General features: G+C 39.0%; 1 protein-coding gene across 1 annotated transcript in view; it reads right to left on the bottom strand.

Annotated features, from left to right (window-relative positions):
* map4k6 (mitogen-activated protein kinase kinase kinase kinase 6) overlaps nt 1-16203 on the bottom strand; it is a 31760-nt gene extending 15557 nt beyond the window's left edge. Inside the window, exons 1-9 of the mRNA XM_017705345.2 lie at nt 15883-16203; nt 12057-12114; nt 7293-7383; nt 7117-7181; nt 4429-4484; nt 3498-3545; nt 2398-2440; nt 2219-2291; nt 51-182 (exon numbers count right to left, since the gene is read on the bottom strand). Of these exons, the coding sequence (XP_017560834.1) occupies nt 51-182; nt 2219-2291; nt 2398-2440; nt 3498-3545; nt 4429-4484; nt 7117-7181; nt 7293-7383; nt 12057-12114; nt 15883-15975 (659 nt within the window). The 5' untranslated portion in view covers nt 15976-16203. The remainder of the gene's footprint in view (nt 1-50; nt 183-2218; nt 2292-2397; nt 2441-3497; nt 3546-4428; nt 4485-7116; nt 7182-7292; nt 7384-12056; nt 12115-15882) is intronic.
* Between the last annotated feature and the right edge of the window lie 772 nt (nt 16204-16975).

Below are 16975 nucleotides of genomic sequence, written 5' to 3'. Positions count from 1 at the left end.
TTTAGGTCAATAAACACAATGTAAACTTGGGACGTCAAAGTAATCCTTACCTCATAGGGTGCAGATCAAACATCGGTGGCTGCAGTTCTGCTAGCTCTATGGCTGTGATCCCCACAGCCCAAATGTCACACAGCTGGTTATAGCCACCTTTCCTCTCCACAGCTGCCACCTCTGGAGCCATCCTGAGGTGAAGAAAAGAACAGGACAGAACTAGACACAACACAAAATAACAGTTTCTGTGAATCAATGTATTAAAATGCATTACTTTTTAAGCTCACAGAATAGTAATAATGATGGTATATGAGGTAAAATATTTTGGATATTGGATGTTTGAGCTGGTTATTGCTTTAAACTTCTATATGTAGCCCCTTAAAAGTATCAGTATGCTTTGGTTTTCTAGTACAATGAAATAAGGTAAACTCTCAAAAGAGAACAACATCTTTTCTACAGAGGTTTATAATGTTTTTCCTATATCTCATCTCTAAAGTATATTAATTTGAAGGTAAAGATTTTAAAACTCTGGTCTTGCAAAATAGTGTGAAGAATTTATATGTAAATGTTATGAAATGGACAGCCTTAAAAAAGGTTCAAAACTCTACCCTTATCCCAAACAGAGTCAATTAACCAGGACAAGTGTCTAAACTTTGCATCCTTAGTTTTATTGTCGAGCTATGAGGTAAATACAGACTCATTTCCAAATTTTAGGACAGTATGTGAAATGCACATGAAAACAAAAAAACAGTGATTTATAAATCTGCTTTGACCTCGACAGAATATGTAATGTTTTATTAACTCTATTGTATTTTTTGTAAATATCATTCAGAAACATTCCAAAAAAGTTGGGATGGGAACACTGTGAAATGGTCATAAAACATCTAAACAGGTGATGCAATCATATCTGGGTGTAAAAGGTGCATTCAGTTCTAGTTCTTTATAGGCAAGGATGGGAGTCTTGCCACTTTGCCAAAATGCATCAGAAAAAAAAATGTAACAGTTTCAAAAACTTTACATTCCTCAGAAAACAACTGTGACGGATATCGCAGCATTCAGGCTCAGGAATTCTTTTACAAGCCATCGTCCATGGTACAATCTTAACTTGAATTTGTGTATACAGTGGCAAACAGTATCATAAAACAGGTGAAGTTCAAAAGCCAAGGTCTGTCATGGTAGGGGTGTATTAGTGGGTAACTTGCCCATCTGTGAAGGCACCATTATCATTGAACACATTTTGAACACATATTCTGCTTTCTAGATGCCATGTCTTTAAGGCAGGTCCATGATTATTTTAACAGGAAGATGCAAAGCCACATTCTGCATAAGTTACAACAGAAATGCTGCATAATTAGAGTGTTCAGGTGCTAGACTGGCTTTCCAGCAGTCCAGACCTGTCTTCTATTGAAAATGTGTCCAAAACACAACACTGAAGGACGCACAGCTAATGAGTATAGCAAAAGAAAGAAAATTCACTTTCAAAACTATATTTTAGTTTTTTATAGTTTGTGTTTTCAATCCCCAAGCAATTATTAAATGTTAAAAGGAAAGGTGTTGTAACACAGTGGTAAACATCCTCCCAACTTTTTTGGAATGTATTTCAAGCATCAATTTTAGAATGAGTGAATATATTTATGAAAACAATGAAGTGCATAAGGTAAAACATACTGTCAAATTATTCCAGGTCAAACAGAATTTACCACTCACTGCTTTCTGTTTTTATTGGCATTTCACAGAGTCCCAACGGTTTTGTTATTGGTCTTGTATAACAGAAGTCTGTGTCACCTAGAAAGACTTTGGATGAAATACAGACTTTATAGAAGAGGTGGTTCTTCAAGTGTTCGTCAGTAAAATAAATGTTTTAATATATTTCTTATGAAAACTCAAAGAATCTTTTACATGATTAAAGTGTTCTTTGCATGTCAAACGGTTCTTCGGATTGATAGAGAATGTAATGTAGATGGTTCAATTTAAGACTTTTTTTAAATTATAACAGTAAAAGAACACTTTTTGCTGCTATACAGAACCTTTTTTTCAAATTCCTTGTTAGTTATTAGCCTTATAGCTCCAGTGTAAAACTTCAGACACCAAACATGTGTAAGCTGATCAACATTTGGGCGTAATGACAAAAGTGTGCAAACCTTTTCTCTAAATTACAAAATTTAAGGACCAACAGTGTCAAAGTTCCTCTGCTTTTGAATTGCATCTATACCTTTCCCTGACTCACCAATATGGTGTCCCAATAAAAGACTTTCTCTTAGCAACTGACGCGTTTATCTCCGCTGCCACTCCAAAATCCGCTGAGGGACAGAAGGCAGAGAAAAAGAGGAATAAGATTTAAGTAGAGTATGAGTTGGTGTCTGTAATGGGGGGAGTTGTCTGAGACAGAGGTAAGCCCCAACTGACCTAGTTTGACATCTCCCCGTTCTGTCAGAAGAATGTTGGCTCCCTGTGAACACCAAAGTGACACAATGAGTGCAGACACGCTATCAGAGTGATCCTTACTCATTCACATACACACACACACACACACACACACACACACACACACACACTTACTATTGTTGTCTAAATGGTTCACTCGCTTGTGAAATTGCCCCTGCAATGTCCCTCCACAAAAACTAACATAGAGCACTTTGCTGCTGTAGCACAGACAGCACTAAACAGCACCTAGTACATTGTTGGGGGTAGAATTAATAGACTGGTCTTTACTCTTAGTTTCAGAGAAGAAAAAAGAAAAGTGAAATTGTACTTATAAAGAAATGTCTCAGGCATTACCTAGCATATTCATAACCATTTTATGTAATAAAAAAAAACTTCCTGTGAAGCAGCTCTTAGAGTTAAATAAAATGCTGTGGATGCCTGGTTCTTAATAATATTGCCACTGAACAATTCTGATTCAGTAAGTTTCTCTAAATGGTGCAGTTCATATCAAACCACTCTGAATGCCTATATTTACACCGTAAAGCCTGAATTATGCAGATTTACGCAGAATTATGTCGATTTTTCAAAGTATGGATACTCTGTCAATATCTTACTCAACTGAAGGTGCAACTATGGAACCAAAATTACAGTGAAAAGAGCAAAAGTAACTACATTTAACATTTAAACATACTCAAGTATGTCAAGTATAAAGTCAATTAAACCGTTCTAACTGACAACTCATCACAATTTTTCTTTCTTTGGTGATGTGTGATGCAGTGACTTAAGGGCAGATCTGCTCTTGAACAAAGACAAATTAGCATAGTTGCGGGCAGTTTCTTTTTACACCATTCTAAATTTGGATGAATGTTTTAATAAGAGCGTTAGAGATTTTTTTTTTATTTCTTTGCGCGAAGTATTTTCATGGTCTGAATGAAATTGTAAGGTTTAAAAAGCATGTTTTTTGTTCTATTGCAAATGTTATTGTGTAAATCTGGAAGTATTTCAACAATACTCAAGTCAAATACAAATCCTTTATGTTACTAACAAAGTAAAATTACTCAAATATTTTCCACCCTGCTTACTTTTATGTCTCTGTGCATTTTTCCAGTCTCATGTAGATGATGTAGTCCCTGTAAAAGAACAAACTGCATCACTTACTACGTGAACCACAAAACACTGTAAAATTGTTAGAAGGCTACATCCCAACCAAGTGTATATTTACAGCTAGTACACATTACTCCTGACTCTAATTCCAATCTAAGTCCTAAACCTAGCTTTAATTGTTATGCTTAAATAATATTTAAACAGCATAAATGAATTTCCTTTTTAATATAAATTTCAGGCCATGATAGTAGGTATAGAAATTAAGCCTAACAATGGATTATGAATATTGCTTGCTCTAATGTTAACCACTTCACATCCTTAGGCTGAATCTCCTCTAGAGTGAAGGTAAGCATGTGTTTCTTCTAAGATGAGTGAAGTGGCACCACATTTTGTCTAACAACTGTTCACAAGCATCATGGTATAGCTGAACATGGCACAGGCAATATTACAATATTTATCACTATCGCTTTTCTGTGTGTATCGTGTACATCATCAGTACTTTGAGAACACTGAACAAATGCATGTTTCATTAAATAGAGAGCACAAGTACTCATTTGGATTTAGTGCAGTGCAGAAGTTGAAATGCTGAATAAAAAAAATTTGTGCCACCTCTGTCTGTTCCATTTTCTCAGGCTTTATAAAAACTATGACGTTGTATATCATGAAAACTTCTCAAAGTATCGCAATATTTTTGCCATATGTGCCAAAGATGTCAGTGGCTTTGTTAACATTCAGATTTAGCCGTTTTTTTTTTTCTCAGCAGATTTTGTTTAAAGCAGATTCAAAGAATCAACAGTCACTCAACATTTGTCCTCTGCTTTGGCCTGTTAATCTGTATATCATGTGTCTTGTTAAAATGTTATAAAGTCATTATATGTGCTCTAGTTCTTGCATAAAATCTGTCCTTACCTGAAGTGTTTCCCTGCATACATATGCTATCTGTCTCTCTTTCAGGGGGCCAGTCACTGTGAAAAACAATAAAGGCCTCATTTATAGCCACAGATACATGCACACAATTTTAATCCTCTTTGGGACAAGATTAACAAATGTCCAGCCGGTGCTGAAACCAATGTATTTTACATGAGGTCACATAATGGCATAACCACTTTATGCAGACCCTCTAACTCTTAAGACAATTAACAATAAGTCTTTAACTTTTCAAAGCATATACCTTTGCACCTGTGAAGCCTTACATTAGTCAAAGAAAAACATCAAATATCAAAAAGCAGTGATAAAACTGTCAGTTGCAGATCCACAATGCTGCCTCTGCCTCTTATTAGATGTAATTTGGTAGGTTTTGAGCAAGTTTGTACTACATTCCCTGGTAACTTTTTATAGAAGTATGTTCCTATGTGTTTCTTTGCTTGCTTTAAATGGTAGTTTATGACAAAATGTATGAATTTTTTACTTTTTCTATTTAAAAATGGACAAAACAACAGGGTTTTTTCCCTTTGCATAAAGGGTTTAAAGCCTCTCAACATCAAGCATCCCACAGCAATACTGTACTTGAATTATTTCTTAGTGAATAGCTTAATAAGAACAGCAGTAAATTTGCTCCTAGTCAAGCACTTATAAACTAATGGTTAATGGTTTGAATACAGGTTGCAAGTCACTTTTTTCCTGTAAATTACAGAAAAAAATATAGTTTGCAAGTCCCTAGCTAAGTTCTCTAGCCTTTACTCTGTACCAGACACAGAAATGTCTACAGCCCTGCAAAGGTTAGTACAGCCGGATGGGTGTTATTCAGTATGATAGACCCTCCCATCCTGTTGCCTCTTACTATATTTATGGGCACCTGAGTGATCTGCTATACCCCTAAAAAGTACTGAATGTTATAGAAAATGATAACAGAAATGCTTTGTTGTGGGACTGGGCAACAAGTTATCATTAAAGGGACACTCTGGCCTAAAGTGAACATTGAGGCTACTCAATCTCTGGGGCGAGGAAAGGCTAGGAAAGACTAGAAAAAAAAAAAAACTTCTGATGACATGTCTTGAAGGGGAGATTAACTTTTGAAAGAAGCTGCTGTGGGTGGATTTTAGGGGATGCAGTTTGAAATGTGTTTTTACCAGTAAACGCAGAAAAAACAGACAAATAATGATACTTTTTGTCACGATTGGCTCCTCCCAGTCCAGTCCATGTGCATGTGTTTTGGTTTTGTAGTCCGGCCCCCTTGTTTAGTGACTTCGCCCCTGATTGTTTCCACCTGTGTTCCGGCCTATCCCTCATTTACCCTGTGAATATTTAAGCCCTGTGTTTGCCACTAGTTGTCGCTGGTCTTTGTTCTGGTTGTACTGTTTGTATGTTTGATTCGGGTTTGTCTGTCATGTCTGCCCCCCAATCAATCCGTGTTGGCTCTATGACCCTGAACCGTTTAGACAATGACCCTTGATTTGCCCATAATAACCGTCACTTATCTCTGCATATGCGTCCGCCTCCTCGCTCCCCGTTACACTTTTAAGATTTATAATATCTTATTACACCCAGATTACTCAAACTATATGTGACTTGTCAAACTAAAAGCTACCTGCTTATCTAGATACCTTACTTAAATTAGGCTTCTTTTCTCTGGCTGAATGGGTAAAACTTTGTCTCTTGCATCCAATTTGTGCTGCTTTTTAATGATCTGCTTTATTGGAGTTTTGCATATTTACAGAAAGGTAAGAATGACAGCCGTCTTGCTCATTGGAACCAAACCCCAGTCTCTGGTGTTAATGTTACACTAGCAGTACACTGCTTTAGCCTTTACCTATTCGTATTTTCCACTTTAGGTATACTGCACCTAGCAAAAAACTGCACATTGAAAACAGAAAAGGCGAGCTTGTTTGATAGCCAAATTAAGAGTAACACTCATGCCAGCTTGGCCGTACTGATTATACTAGCGGCTAGGCTAGCAGCCATGACTGGCTAAGCAGCACAGGGATTTCTGAGGGATGTACAATATAATGTTTTTGTGCAATGCATGCTGGGTATCTTAGTACGAGAACACTAATTAACACAACATGAAAAAATAATATAATGAATTCTGTCAAAACAATGAGGCTGAGAATAAAATGCTGTGCTACAGAATACTGCATAACACAGCTAATGACATATTCAACTCTTTTTAAATTAAAGCCAGAACGCCACTATAGTGTGATAAAGTACATCAAAACATGCTGATTTCCATTAGTACTTCTAGAACACTACACAGCTGTATGTATCATTTACAGATTTAAACCAATTATAGAGAATATGTACACATTAACCAGTGTTTGGTAAGAGGCCAGTCCAGTAAGCCATCATCTTGTATTAACTAATTTAAACCAAGTGATTTTCCTCCTGTTCCTACTTAAACAGTTTCTTTTTGTGAATGTTGAATAAAAAACACTGTGATCATAGTTCATATTTAATGGATTAAGTTCCTAATTCATATGCTTTTTGAGCGAAGCACTGCTGTTTCAATGGCGCACTTTTGTCCACTCAAAACTTTCCCAAATCTCATAAACACAAAATACTGTAACATGTATTCTATATTATGAATACATTTTCAAGTATTGCAGTATTTCCATGTCGCCCACCTCACATTGGTGAACAGTGAACTCTGCTAAGCATTACCATGGTAGATGTCTTGTAATGACCCTCCTCCGCAGAACTCCATGCAGATCCATAATTTGTTGTTTCTGTTGAAATGGAAGTTGTGATCATCAATAGCACCATAAGGTTTGTTTTGATCAATGACCAGATGATAAAATCATGTTTTGTTATGGATTATAAATGGCTGAGGAACAAACCTGAGGTAGCTGCCAAAATAGGCCACAATGTTTTTATGAGTGCAGTCCTTCATCATGGTAATCTCCTGCTGAATGCTTGAAATGTCATCCCCTGCAATGCAAACAGGCGGAGAGTCAGTCTAGTCTGTAAGCTGACCTCAGGAGGGATGTGTAATGTTTTCTTTGAGGCACAGGCCTGCAAACACTGATTTAGATCAACTAGGATTATCAGCTTGAGCTGAGGACCAGATGCTGCCATATATGATTCAGCATCATAAAATATCTTCCATTATCATAACAAAACACAAACTGGCATTGGAATAGCATGTACTTTATGAATAACAAAGCATACATTTTCAGACTGTCCATTTTATAGAGCTGGGTGATATTTTTCATTTAATTGGATACACCATCAGTCCAGGAATCCCTGCCCTCATATCAGAAACAAAGCTTGCCAACACATCTTTCAAACAGCTGGCAACACAGCATTGTGCTCACGGGAGAACAGTGAAGTTTTGCTTGTACCAAGTAACTATGCCTGACTGTTTTATTCTCAATATTAAATATCGGAATGATTCCACAGTTTGTGTAAAATCAAAATTGGTAATAACTTGGTGGTGTGGGGATGAATGATGAACTGAGAAGAGGACCGCAGAATGAGAGACTCATACTTCCTTCTAAACATCGATCCTCTCCTCATCAGTGACTTTAGGTGGTATATCTTAAGCACAGTCAACGTTAATGTTGGTGTCGTTTTTTTATCACATAAGTAAACAAATATTCAGTGAGAGATAAAAAGTATTCAGACACTTGTGTGTTTGGTATTTAATAAAAATTGTTATTTAATAAACTTCCAGTGCATATATTCACCTCAAATTTGCATACATATTATCTTTAAATTTGGTACTTAGAAATATGAACAATAATGTATGCACAACCAAAAGAAAGTTTTTAAAAATAAAACAATACGGAAAGGAGACATCTACGGTAAGAAGTAATTAGCTTTTTTGGCTCAATTTTGGCCCAATGTTTCTTTCTGGTAAAACATCTTCAATTCCCCAAGGTTACAAGGATCCCTCTGATTCAATTCAATATCAAAATTAATTTTCTATGGGATTCAAGTCAGGAGATTGGCTAGGCCATGCAAGCGCTTTCACATTTCTTAGAGATCAGTCTTGAATTATTTTGGCTGTATGTTTGGGGTCAATATCTTTTTAGAAATGTTCAGCTGTCCATTATCCATTTATGTTTCCTTTGATGATGTGTAATGTCCCAGCACTGTTTCCAGAAGACTCCAGAATCATGCTACTCCCACCTCTGAATGTTTATGTTTTGTTTTCATATGTGCAACCCTTCCATCTCTAAACATGGTGAGTAGAGTTACTGCCAAAGACTTTTTATATTTTTGTTTCATCTGACCAGACTACTGATTTGTCTAAATGCTTGTGGGCAATTTTAGATGCACATCTCTGTGCTCCTTTTTTAGCAGAAGAGTTTTGCGTGGGTTGTAGGACCAGAAATGACTACAGTGCAGTTAACTGCTTATTGTTCTCAGTGTAACTGTTGTTCCTGCTACTTTCAGGTCATCCTTTAACTAAAGTTCAAGTGACTGCTGGCTTAACTTCCTTCTCATTAGTCTGACAGAAATCTTGGGTGAGACCCATCTGGGGACGAACAGTTGTGGCTCCATGAACTTTCCAATTGCATGTTATCAATCCAACTGTACTGACAAAGGTGTTAAAGATCATGGATAGAGCTCTGCAGCTTTTTTCAGTCGGATGTATAACACCAATGGCAAAGTCTTCCTTTTTTCACAGTAGGTGCAATGCGCATGAAAAAAATATTATATATATATATTTAATATATATATTACAGGGCTGTCAAACGATTTAAAAATTTTATTGCGATTAATCTCAGAATTTCATATCACGATTAAGGATTAACACGATTTTTAATCTGTGTAAATGTTATAGCAAATAAGAATTTTTAAGTGAAATGTGACAATTAAAATGGTGAACACATTTTATGCTAAATGTACTTATGTGAAAAACTGCTGGGACAAGAGAAAACTGTAAGGGAGTTCTTTTCATTCACATACTAGGCAGTAATACTGAACCTACAAATCACAAAACCGGATTTGTAATAGATTAGGGAGCTGCAGTCTCAAATATAAGACATGTAGTCACATACTACTGTGTCTCACTTCAGACATGTGTAACAAAAGAAAATAAAAACTACATAAAACTTCAATTGTGCTGAAGTTGTATTCAGTCACAGCCTATAGGACTTCACAGTACTGTGCAAACAAAAATAAATTATTCAAAGTTGGACTTCATTAAAGACATGTAGCGTCATACCACAGTGCTACAGCATTGTAAACAGCATGTAAACGTGGCTACTCACTAGCCACGTTTACATGTGGCCTAATAATCCGTTAATAATCCGACTAATAGCTCAATGTGAATAGAATACTTACATGTAAACACCTCAATCGGAACAGTATAGTCCGATTGAGGCCATTCGGAATACAATTTCTATCCGATTGAACGAGGTGGGTAACCCTGTAAATAATCAGTTAAACAGAAGAATAATATCTGTGTGAACGCCCGAATCCGATTACACTCCGATTGGAACGTGTAAATACGTTCTGCGCATGCGCGGCGCGTCATAGCGAAAGGTTTATACCGTTCAACACAACGGAGCAGAAGCTGGTCTGCAGAGGGGACGAAGTTTCTGCTCTGATCTTTAAAAGACGGCGGTGGGATGGACGTCCAGGTTATGTGTCTCAGAACGCGACGTCTTCCTCTCGCCGCTTCCTTTATAAGTACACGTGAAGGACGTTTTTCTGAGTCTGACATCAGTTTAAATCGCGCCAACTGGAAACTCATCTCACGCTGACTGGACATCACGTGATGTTTGCTGTCATGGTAACGTTCACGCTGAGTGCTACTCCACGCATGCGCGTCATTTTGCATCGGGTTAGTTGCAGCGAGCATGAAAATGAAGATTTTCGTCAGATTGTTGAATAGAGTGAGAATATAAACACCTCAACTGAATCTGTAATCCGATTATATTCAGCCGGATTGGCAAAAATCTTTGCACGTAAACACGGACACTCACTTCTCTACTCTTAATGAAGGACGCCGCGCGCGGTCAAGTCACAACATGAACTACGGATGACTCGCAGGGCCAAAAATATATATTTTGGACGCACTATCCAATAGCGCCAGTTTCTGCCTCAGGGGCCTAGGCCACCAGGTGCACGCCGAGGATTGCTACCCCCAGGCCTGGCTCCAGTGGTAAGTCCCGGTGACCCTCTCCCAGGCAGAGTACACGATTGTGTCCTTTGTGCGTGGAGTTTTTGGATCGAATTAGTCTAAGTCTACACTCCAGATCTCTCCAGGAGACCCTACCAGGAGCATATTGCTCCCGACAACTTGGCTCTTAAGATCCCTAGACCACACAAGCCCTTCCGACCACACAGCCCCGATGCAGGAAGAGCTTGTGTGGTCTAGGGATCTTCAGAGCTAAGTCGTACCAAACTGTAGTGGTGAAGAGATAGCTGAGCCATAAGGCAAAGCTCTCTGTTTACCGGTGGGTCTACATCCCGACCCTCACCTATGGTCATGAGCTGTGGGTAATGAACGAAAGAACGAGATCGCGAATACAAGCGGCGGAAATGAGCTTTCTTTGTAGGGTGGTGGGCTACACTCTATTTGATAGAGTGAGGAGCTGGGTCATCCAAGGGCCTCAGAGTAGAGTCGCTACTCCTCCACACTGAGAGGAGCCAGCTGAGGTGGTTCGGGCATCTGATCCAGATGCCCCCTGGATGCCTCCCGGTGGGAGTGTACCAGGCACGGCCTACCGGGACAAGACCCCGGGGTCGTCCTAGGACCCGCTGGAGGGATTATATCTCCAAGTTGGAATGGGAGCGGCCTGGGGTCCCCGGGAATTAGTTGGAGGAAGTTTCGGGGGACAGGGTCATCTGGGATTCTCTGCTCTCTCAACTGCTTCTGCGACTATATCTGGACTGATCAGTTAACGACGATGATGAACCTTTTTTATTTTTTGACCTTTACATATGTGTATATTTTAATATAGCTTCTGACTACGTTTTCTAATAGAATTCAATTTTTAAACATATCTTTATTTATGCATATGAATAGGTACTTTTAGGTCCAAACATGGGTGCAGATATAAAGTAGTGGGACTGTATTACATAACAAAAACAAAAGTGTCTGAATACTTGTTTCCCTTCACTGTAAATATCTATTGTAATGTATTGCAACACTGCTCTGTGTTCAACACTGTTCCTTTTACTCTGGGTATCAAGTGACTTTTTGTTTCTTAGCAGTCATTATCTGAGCTCAGGACTGGCTTTCTCTCTAACCTACTGGTAACTAGCAAAGATACTTTCTCTAGATAGACAATGCACTTTTTGTAAGTTGCTCTGGATATGTCTACTAAATTCTGTAAATGTAATTATGGACAGACATCATACACAATAGGGTTAAACTGAAGGTGACAATTCAACTGCTTTAGAACATCAGAATATATTATGAGTATTTTTTTTGGCCAAAATTCTTGAGCTATGCTCACAAAGGTTTGGTGTACTGTTTTTTACAATTCACAGCAAAATAATCAAATAAAACTAAAACCACACAATGAGTAGATCAACATAATTAAAAATGAACCATAGCCAGGTTTACACCCATAATACATGAAGATAGTATGCAGCTCTTTATAAAGGGCAGACAATGTACATTTCATGCTATATTGACTTACCAGGGTCCAGTTTGACTACCTTGATGGCTGAGATGACTGATGTCTTGTTATTACGAGCCTACAAACAAAACAAAAAGTAGACATTAATATAGGCGAATCATATTAAAACAAAAAGCTGTGGCCTATTCAGGAAAATCATGTTAACTTCTGAAATTTTTTTCAGAGATACCAATATTGAGTGCTCTGTCTTTGGCTGCTTATACTGTTCACATTGTATTGCTACTACAGCTTCATTGCAACATTCCTTCCGTCTTTTTCGCATCCCCAGAGAGGCGCACACACACAAAAACAGATGTTGTCAAATATTAAGTGCAGCTAATATGAACATAAATGCATTGTGGCTGATCCAAAAGCTTGTATCTCCATTTTTGTCTTTGAAGATATGTAGTTTTGTTCCAAAACTTGGAGGATTGAGAAGTCAAGAAGCAGACCTGTGTTCCTTTAACTGTATTCTTCTAAACATATTAGAACTTTTTTGTTACTGTATTTACAGTCACTTCTAATTTCTAATATAATGATTTTGACCGGCAAAAACATACTGCTGACATAAATTCTTTTTCTATTTAATTTTAATAGCAAAGACTTTTGCACACTTTACAGTGTGCACTTCATGTATAAAATACAGTGCAATATAAGTAAACAAATGTGCAATATATATGTATGTGGCATAGGCTCTTGAGAGGTCATGTGACCAATGGTTGAACCAGAGCTTAAATTCAGCCAGCGCTATCAAGAGTTTAGCGAAGAGCAATTCATTTTTCCTTCTCAATGTAGACAGTTGGTGCCAGCAGAACCGAGAGGTTCACTGATGTGAATATTGAAAGCGGAATGAAGCAGAAACTCCACATAAAGAGGAAGCTCAGGTTTGCCACCACACTTTCACCTTAATGTAGTTAAAGAGTCAGAACATTTAAGGAACTGTATTATTATTACCATGTAACATAGTAAATCAGGAGAGAACGACTAGTCAAAAGAGGCTAACCAAGGCCTCGCTGATTACAAATCGAGCAGGCACATTTGCATCACTTCGTATACCACGCCACACATACCACATGCATGGTAGATTACTTATCTTCCAGTACTGAGCACTTCAAACACATGAATTTGTAACTCTAACCTGTTGCTAGTGTTCATAAGAGATCATCAGAGAGACTACATGGAACAAGCACAAAAACTTACAGTGAGTTTGTTAGGTACATGAGGCATATTAGACATTACGCACCTCTTATCTGCACTCATTGTCCTATTTATCAGGTACACCTAACATATGGGGGGGGATTTGGAGGTGTACATATATTGCTGCACAGTTTATCAGCAGCCCCTACCATGTCCATCAATAAAAAGGCCCACAGACCAGGTATTATTTTTATAGTGGATCATTCTGAGCACAGCAGTAAGACTGACATAGTGGAGGCGTAGTAATGAGTGTTGCACTGGTACAACTGCATCAGGCACAGCAGAGTTGCTGGAATTCATTATGTCCACTTTATTAGATGTCTACTATGGTGACACAAACTGTGAGTGTATGTTTAGAAACTACTGCTAAATTTCCTTCGGGATCAATAAAGTATCTATCGATCTATCTACCTATCTCTTATCTTTTTACACAATTCATCCTTTAGCCTCAGGGTGCCAAAATGGCTGTGAATTTCCAAATGTGTTGTGAATTTCCCCGCTGTGGGACTAATAAAGGATTATCTTATCTTATCTTAAACATGTTTTTTTCTTGGGGGGACCCTCAGCCGAAGGTCAAAATGTCAAAAGAGTATACAAATAAAGAACATAGGTAGGTTTCAAATCCAGTTTGTACAAATGTCTTTTACATTACAGTATACTGTGTTACTAAAATACTTCAAAATACAATTTATAAAGAAAATACTCATTTAAAAAGCAATATATAATGCAAGGCAAGTTAAGGTGAATTTCTCGTGGGACATATCAAATGTCCTCACTTTTGCTGCTACCATGTCAGGGTAATTGTTGCGCTGAGAATGGTCCACCACCCAAATAGTGCCTGATCAGCAGTGGTCCTGATGAACAGGGCAAAGCATGGAGGCTGATAAACTACACAACAACAGGTGGGCAACAGCCAGTACAGCTGTACTTATATGGTAGGTATACCTAGTAGATTACCCATTCAGTGAGTACTTAGATATCGCATGTCAACCTTTCACATCTTTGCACTAAAAATGAATCAAACAGATGATGGTTCTAAAGCCTTGGAAGTATAATGAGTTCTTGTAGCATTGCGTCTGGCACTAATAGATCTCAGAGTGTGCTCAAGGACATGTTTGGCTCCTGCTTCATACGCTGGTCACCAAGTCGTGGGAAGCTGCCTGCTTGTAACCACAGTGACAGCACCAGCCAACAGCAGATCAGTTGACGCTGGAAAGGTGAAATTGAGAGAGAAAAAATATAGCAGCCCTACTCATTTCCTGTTTTCTTTCCTGTTCGACCAAATCGCATCCTGTGACATCTTTCTCTGTGTGAAATCAAAACACATGGCGAGATAGTGTCTTCGTAGGCATGGCGACCAGTCGGCGACCAGTCGGCGGCCAGTTGTTGGTCGGCCAGTGAGGACAGAACTAAATGTTTCTACATGCCTTCAATATTAAGGCAGTAATAAGCAGTAGCAGTAAGCCTACGTGGAATTTCATAGATGTTAAAAATAATGCTGTAAAAAAACATGAAAGGGCACTAAAATTTAGGCAATGGAAGGCATGCATTTTGTCTTTGCCCAAGAACTATTTTATTTATTTATTTCTTATGACTGTGGGTCTCATATTTCCCATGCTGCTATAATACCCTATTTGGTGGTGTGTTTGGTTTTCCTGTTGCACATGACTTGAAGCACACAGTATGTCACCCGTTGTGACACATTGTGAAGCGGGCAGCTTCTCTCTCTGCATTACTGCCTTTCTAGAGGATGTCAGTCGACTTCTATATTGTTGATTTTACTGTGTCTTGACAGCCAAATTGATAACACAACAGGGTTGCAGAATGATCTCAGAATAATACCAGCTTTGGCAGTTAACGGCCTGAAAAAATACTGCCATCAGGCAGATGTTCAGATTAGATATTTGATTACATAAGCTCAGAACACTTAGGTCTGCATTTGATTCATTTTCTATCCATGTAAATGCCATATTTAGATTTGTACCTTTTTTTAAAAAAAGTTTGTCACAGCATCAGCAGATTTGTCCATGAAACACTTTGTGCATCAGCAGTGGCCCATAACTCCCACATCGGTGCATCCCTCTAGTAACAGCATTAACCATTAACTAAAAGCTGCATTTTTGTGTAACAGTATTTTTCATATGGGAATCAACCAAATGCTCCCACAACTTCAAAAACTTTCATTTTCTTCTCATCTAGGAACCAGACCTAATTACATACACACATCCAGGTTTCATGCGCCTCAGACACAAACGAATTCGCAGTGAAGTCCACATCTTTCGCTTCTACAGACCACAACATCAAACATGAACCCAGGTGAACGACCCCACGGACGCGCCGTGAAATCAGGGCTTCCTGTGGTCTAACAGCTCGTTCGCATACACGACACATCTATAAACTGAACTAGTCCATCGCATTCAAAGCCCCACTCCACCCCAAAGGACGTCTGTTGCTTCTTCCATGTCTTTGAGAAGACGATGTCGCCAACTGCCCACGGTTCACCCGTTTTGAACGCTAAGTGTTTGAAATTTGCTACATCAAACTAAGTCAACTAAATCCAGCCTGCAGCTCAAAAGTACTCGGTCCACAAAACCCCTCGAATACTCAGCTGCAGCCAGGCAATCGGAGCAACACCTATACCGTAGCCCACCTTGAACACGTCCCCGTAGGTGCCGCTCCCAATGCGGTGGAGCAGCTCATAGTCGTCCAGCGGATTCGTGTGTAAAACCCCGATGGCATCCATAGTAGCAACTCCACACAGTCTCTCCCTCACACGCAGAGCCTCTCGGCTCTGAAGCCGTTGTCGTTTTTTGCGGCTGCTAGCCGTCACCACTTCCTCACTAGCATCGATGTAACAAGTGCAGCGGTGAGGAAAAAATGGCAGCGCTGATATTCGAGCAGCTTAATATCTCCAGCATCCAGCAACGCAGAAACCAGAGCGGCTTTTCTAGACGCCGAGTGCTCTGTTTGGGGGTAGAAACGGGTATTGCACGACCTGAGAAGTATAGGGAGTAGAGCTATTCAGCAATACTAGAAGTTTAAACTCTCAAGGGTTATTCGGCTGTTTCAAAAGACCTGCTTGATTCAACAGTTGAGATGTAAACAAAGTCATAATTCAGTGTTTGAGATGTAGAGCAGTCATTCCGAACGGGTTGATTTGAAATGCTGCGATAAAAAGAAACCAACTCTGATTTCTTTTCAGTGGAAGTGATAGGGGCCTTTTTTTTTGCAATGGCTACAAAATAAATAGAGCCATTTTTCTTTACTCTCCAAACCGTGTTTTTAGATTTTGTCTCTAATGTTGCTGTTTAGTTTTATTGTTGATAATGGGGGGGGGTTAAATCTTATAGTAAGAACTTTTCTTTGCTTCTCCGTGATCTGAAGTGTCAGTATTTACATCCCAGAGACTGATTTTTGTGTTACGAAAGCATCTATATTTACCTGATGACACTCTCCCTGTAGCTCTCAAGGGCCCCTGGATGTCACGCTGTGTGTGTGGAAGGTGCAGCTTACCAGCGACACCCATTGGCCTTTTAATGTAAGTACAACAGAGGACGCAAAGCACCACGAACAGCCATTAATGATGGACCGTTCTGTAGAAGATAAAACGCTGCGCAATAACGACATAAGCAACGACATGCAGTCAGGCCAATTGGACATGCTGAATTGCCCCTGGGTGTGAGTGACTGTCTGTGTCTGTCTGCCCTGCGATGGACTGGCGACCTGTCCACGGTGTATCCTGC

The sequence above is a fragment of the Pygocentrus nattereri genome, chromosome 16 (assembly GCF_015220715.1).
Source record: "Pygocentrus nattereri isolate fPygNat1 chromosome 16, fPygNat1.pri, whole genome shotgun sequence".
In the NCBI taxonomy this organism is placed as follows: Eukaryota; Metazoa; Chordata; class Actinopteri; order Characiformes; family Serrasalmidae; genus Pygocentrus; species Pygocentrus nattereri.
Note: the sequence above shows the minus strand (reverse complement) of the source record. Positions and strands in the feature narration are given on the sequence as shown.